This window comes from Cicer arietinum, chromosome 3, assembly GCF_000331145.2.
Source record: "Cicer arietinum cultivar CDC Frontier isolate Library 1 chromosome 3, Cicar.CDCFrontier_v2.0, whole genome shotgun sequence".
NCBI lineage: Eukaryota > Viridiplantae > Streptophyta > Magnoliopsida > Fabales > Fabaceae > Cicer > Cicer arietinum.
This window is the reverse complement of record NC_021162.2, coordinates 17720653-17726439: the sequence shown is the minus strand read 5'-3', so window position 1 is coordinate 17726439 and position 5787 is coordinate 17720653. Positions and strand designations below refer to the sequence as shown.

The 5787-nt window shown below is 32.4% G+C and overlaps 1 protein-coding gene across 1 annotated transcript; it reads left to right on the top strand.

Annotated features, from left to right (window-relative positions):
- Window positions 1-987: 987 nt before the first annotated feature.
- On the top strand, window positions 988-3001 carry LOC101505740 (uncharacterized). Its single transcript, XM_004492021.1, has 5 exons — window positions 988-1178; window positions 1266-1385; window positions 1668-1930; window positions 2558-2573; window positions 2674-3001. Exons 1-5 carry the CDS (start codon window positions 988-990, stop codon window positions 2999-3001), a joined length of 918 nt encoding a protein of 305 aa, XP_004492078.1.
- The last annotated feature ends 2786 nt before the right edge of the window (window positions 3002-5787 follow it).

The following is a 5787-nucleotide window of genomic DNA, read 5'->3' as shown; positions in this document are numbered from 1 at the left end:
TCCCCCTATTTTAGGTGAATCACGAAAATAGTCCCCCCATTTTATTTTTCCCCGATTTTGGTCCCTCAAATAGAAATTGTATCCAAATCTTGATGTGGTAGAGGTCTATGCAGATTAAATGAATTATTATATTATTCTAAATTTAAAAAATACAATTTATGTTTTTAAAAACAAAATTCTTAAATGTTAAATGTTTAAATGTTTGTTGTACCAACATCCCAAGTACTCATTTACACGTGGACTTAGACCTCTCAAAAATGATGATGATGTAGTAACATTTGCTGAAGATGTCAAAGGATTCAATGTAATTGAAGTCTTTGTGGAACACTCTATAGCAATCCCATTTTTAGTAATGAAAGTCCAATTCAAGAGCCATTTGAAGCTGAAAAACTCCAAGGTGAATGTGAACAAGTTCAAACCGAACCAATCCAAACTGAACCAGTTTAACCAGAATCTAAACCAGTCCATGTTGAAACTGGACAAGGAGCATGTGAAGATTATGTGAGTGAAGAAGATGAAGATTATGTTGCTAATTCAGATGATGATATGGGTAAGTTATACGAGGGTGAGGGTTGGGATTGGATTTATGAAATACAAACTAAGATATTTGTTAATATTGTAAGTAATGAAAATTTATTTGAAATACATCCCAACCCAAGAGGAAACCTGGGGCCTAGTTTTGCAACTGATTTTTGAAGAAAATGGTGTGAATTATGATGATTTGGATACTCCAACATGAAGTGAAGTTGATGAAGAGGATGTTAGGAAATTTCCTAAATTTAACCAACCTGAAACTGGTGATGAAGTAAGGTTTTGAGTTGGGCCTAAAATTCAATACAAAAGAGATGTTTAAGAATGTTATTAAAGATTTTGCAATTAGTGAGTTTCGCAGATGATCATACATGTCATAGGAAGGCAAAAAACAAACAAGCTAAGACTGAATAGCTTGCCAAGAATTTCGTTCCTATGTTGAGACATACACCTGAAATGAAACCCAAGGGATTGATTGTTGAGACACTTGATAAATGGGGTGTGAAGTTGTCTACATACCAAGCATATAGAACCAAAGGAAGAGCCATAGAAATGATTCAAGGTGCTCGAAGGGAGCAATATGCACACTTGAGAGAATATGCTGACGAACTTAGGAGATCAAATCCAAATTCTATATTTATTATTAAGTGTGGTATGTCTAATGTTGGACCAGTTTTTTAGAGAATATATGTATGTTTGGAGGCTTGTAAGGCTGCATTTTCTAATACATGCAGGCCTTTAATTTGGTTGGATGCTTGTTTCTTGAAAAGAGAATATGACGGTCAGTTAATAGCTGTAGTAGGTAAACATAGGAATAATCAAATGATTCCCATTGCATATGCAATTGTTGAAGCGTAAACAAGAGACTCGTGGCAATGGTTTCTAGGTGACCTCAACAATATTCAGCATAGGCAATATGCATTCATTTTAAATCAACAAAAGGTATGTATGCTGAATTTTTTGAATCCTTTATAACATTATGCAATTTGAACTGATTTGTCCTCTTATAATATTCTGAACTGATTTGTCCTCATATAGTTATGATGGGTTTGGTTATATTGGTTCTATTATTCTTATAACATTTTAAATTGATTTATCTTCATTAGCTCTGTCGAATTATTGTGAATTGATTTCAGGGATTGGTACATGTCATTGCCAACATTGGGGCCCATGTGGAACACCTATTATGTGTTAAACACTTTTATGGAAATTGGAAAAACAAAATATCCTGGAGGACATATGAAAGAACTTCTTTGGTTGGCATCAACGGCTACGGTCGTCCGATATTGGGAGAAAGCAATGCGAAAAATTAAGGCAATCAATGAAGATGCTTGGAAAGACATGATGCAACTCCCACCATCTATGTGGACTCGGTCTGCATTTCGCATTGATACGCAATGTGACCTCTAAGTAAACAAAATGTGTGAGGCTTCAACATGATTATATTAGAGTATAGAGATAAGCATATGATAATATTACTTGAAGGCTTGAAACATTAAATTACATTAAGGATTATCAAACAGAAAGAGCTCATGCTACGATATAAAGGCAATATATGTCCTAAGATTCAACAAATATTGGAAACGGCAAAAAGAGTAGTTGGGGGTTGGTTCCTAACATGGCATGGAGATGATGATTTTAACTAGTTTAGTGTCACAAATGGTATAAACACTTATATAGTAAATCTACACACAAAAACTTACGCTTGTCTTAAGTGGGATTTGACCGGTATTCCGTGTTGTCATGCCCTTGTTTGTATATGGCACAACAAAGTTGATCCAGAATCGTATGTTTCACCTTTTTATAGGTATAAAATTTGATTTTAACTGCATAATCGTACTGTTCTAGTTCAACTTCTATTCTGGTTCTGTTCTAGTTCCAGTTCTGGTTTTGGTAGTGTTCAATAAAATTTACTTCCAGTTCTGTTTCTGTTTTTAAATCTGATTTTAACATGTTGTTTTTACATATTGGTACTGGTTGTTGATGGCTTTAACATGCTGTTTTTTTTTACATATTTTTGCTTCAGGTTTAACTGCATATTGGTATTGGTTGTTGATGGTTTTATCATGTTGTCTTTTACATATTTATGCTTCAGTTTTAACTGCATATTGGTTCTTGACATGTTTCTGGTTCTTTAAATAGGAAAACAAACTTCTTGACATGTTACTCTTACATTGTAATGCCATCAAATGGACCAAAACTCTGGCAAGCATCAAATGTGGAGCATATAAATTCCCCAATCATGAGGAGATCACCGGGTAGACCAAAGAAAAAAAGGAACAAGTCCAATGACAAGCCAAAAGGTTCTAAAATACTACCAAGACAGTTTGTAGCTGTGAAATGTAAAAACTGTAGGAAGCTCGACCACAACACGAGGACTTGCAAAGGTAAAAATGCTGCTGATAGAGAGATACCAAAAGGTGGAAATAACGTCAACAAAACAAAGAAAGCAAAGACAACAAGGGTTTGAGGAGATTAGGGATAAACATCAACAGTTTTATCTCAGGATTGAAAAGCTCCACAAACTCAAGATTCAAAAATCAATTGACAAAACTAAACTTGTGAATTTTATTTTGATTATTATGAATATGTAATGATACTTGGGAATTTTATTTTGTAATGCAGTTGTATGACCTCTTTATGGACCTAAGTTCCGATTGAATAATTATTTTGTAATGCAATAGTATATAATGATGGAATGATGTTCTGGTTGTAACTTAAATTCTGTTTATTTTGAAACCTAAGTTCTTCGTATTTTGTTTTGGTTGTAATGTAAAATTTTGGTTGCAGTAAATTTAATATGTTATCTTGAATGAGCAAATTTGTTTGAGCATTAATATTAGGAAATGGCATTATATCTTAAATGATACCAAACTAGTGGAAAATTGTTTGAGCAAATTGCATTAATACAATGATACCAAACTGAATTTTTAAACATGCAAAAATAGACAATTGCATTACAATAATACCAATTTCATTTAACAATAACAACCTTATTCATTCAAATTTGATTGTATTACACAATGGCATTACAATTTAAACCCGAAACACCATAAATTACATCATTACAAAACACCCTTAATCCAATCATTTTAATTACTTCAATATTACAATAATCAAGAGCCATGAAAGTGCCTGAAAACCCCCCATTAGTTTCAACCACAACCATGAAACCTTCGACCTGGATTTTCAGTCGTCCAAGAAGTACACAAAGTAGATTAAAGTCCACACAAACATTCTCTCCTTCTAATTCTCAAATGAGAATTGTTGCTTGTAACTAAATACAAACGAGAAGACATTTTCCCCCTAAAAAACACAACAAACAAAGGAAGAAGAAATAAAGGAAGAAGATGAAGAACATAGATGAAGAAGAAGATGAAGAAGAAGACGAAGAACACGAATGAAGAAGAAGAAGACGAAGAACACAAATGAAGAATAAGAAGAACATGAATGAATACAATGGCTTGGTCGATTTTAGGGTTTAGGTTTTTCAAATGTTATTTTTGAATTACTGTGTGTGTGTCTGATTTGTGTTTGATTTTTTTTGCTTATTAAATGTTGTTTTAAAAATAGGAATTTTGTTTTTAAAAACAAAAATTGTATTTTTTTAAATTTGGAATAATATAATAATTCATTTCATTCACATAGACCTCTGCCACATCACCATTTTTTTGCACGTCATTAAAAAAATGACAATTCATCAAGATTTCGACCCAATTTCTGTTTGTGGGACCAAAACTGGTGACAAATAAAATGGAGGGACTATTTTCACGATTCACCTAAAATAGGGGGACCAAAAGTGCAATTAAGCATATTCTTTTAATTGACATAAACATTATTGAAAAGGAATCATCACTAATAACGAAAATAACAAATTTTAAATCTGCAGTAACAGTCAAAAGGTGAAACAACAAGAGTCACATCGGTTCAAACATACACACATAAATTGAGAACTAAACAAAATTGAAACAAGGCAATGTTTCAATTCTTACTAAAGCAAGACATTTGTTCCATAATTAAGTATAAAACAACATACCTGAACTGGAATTGAGTAATATTAAAACAATTCTAACAAAATTACTTTGCATAAAACGTTGAGAAAAACTTAATTTGGCACAAAACCATTGAACAACTCCATCACACAACGAAGTTCGATCAAGAACACAATGATATTAAAACATTTTCATCAAGGATAAGAACATACAATAAGCTTTGATCAAAATCAGATTAAATACCAACAATTGATCAACAACATTGAGAAAAACTTGAAACGACAACATAAGGAATGAATTGGAATCAACATCAAACAAATTTGGACTTGGAACCTTAAAGAACATTGATATAAACAATATTGATCCTACTTTGAACATCAAACACTTTGATCAACATCAAATACTTTGAACAAATTCAAACATAATTACTGTTTGAACATTAAGCACTTGTACAAACACATATTTATCTAAGTGGTAGATAGCGTTAGACACATACATATTCACTCATTGACAGTCAAAAACAAACCAAACAAATACTTGTAATTTAGACCATTAGTGGTTGTTGTATATGCCTCAACGTGTTGCAGTTGCAACCAGAAGGTTGAGTAGACTTAACTGGGTGAGGTTTAGTGGTTTTTGTAATTCATGTAGAATTGTTGGAATAAATCCTTCAGGTGAAGGTATTGCACGTAGCTAGCAAGATTGGTGGTGAACTAGTATAGATTTTGTTGTGTGTTCTTATTTCTTCACTTTGCTTTTACTTTTTAATTTGCCTTGGTCACCAAGTTACAATTAAATTTCAATTTTTTTTTTTAATATACAATAACACAATCTAAACCCCCATTTATTGTGTTATTGAACCTTCATTCACATCTTCAAATGTGCGAACTATAAGTCCAAAAGCCTTCTTCTTTATGAAGCGTGCTTAATTTAACTTCAATTGCTTCTTTCAATTTTCAAAGCATTTCTTTGTCTATAATCTATAATAGACATTAGTTCATGATCCTCATTATCATTAATCACATACAGTGTTATACTATATACAAAAATTGTCAATGTTGATTATTGGAACCAAGTTTGTTTTCTGCTCACAGTTTTGATTAAGTATGAGAACAATAAATTTTTTTTAATGGCTTCATTAAGTATGCAAAAATTAGAAAAAGAAAATCAGAGGAAGCGACCAAAGGAAAGTCACTAGAGGAAGTGACCAAAGGAAGTCACCAGAGAAAGTCACTAGAGGAAGTCACCAGAGGAAGTGACCAAA

Excerpts from the sequence above, each read along its gene's own strand:
- LOC101505740 (XM_004492021.1), top strand. The coding sequence starts at position 988 with ATGAAACCCAAGGGATTGATTGTTGAGACACTTGATAAATGGGGTGTG. Across the intron at positions 1,179-1,265 it reads AATTCTATATTTATTATTAA|GCCTTTAATTTGGTTGGATG; the intron begins GTGTGGTATGTC and ends TAATACATGCAG. Across the intron at positions 1,386-1,667 it reads GCATATGCAATTGTTGAAGC|GGATTGGTACATGTCATTGC; the intron begins GTAAACAAGAGA and ends AATTGATTTCAG.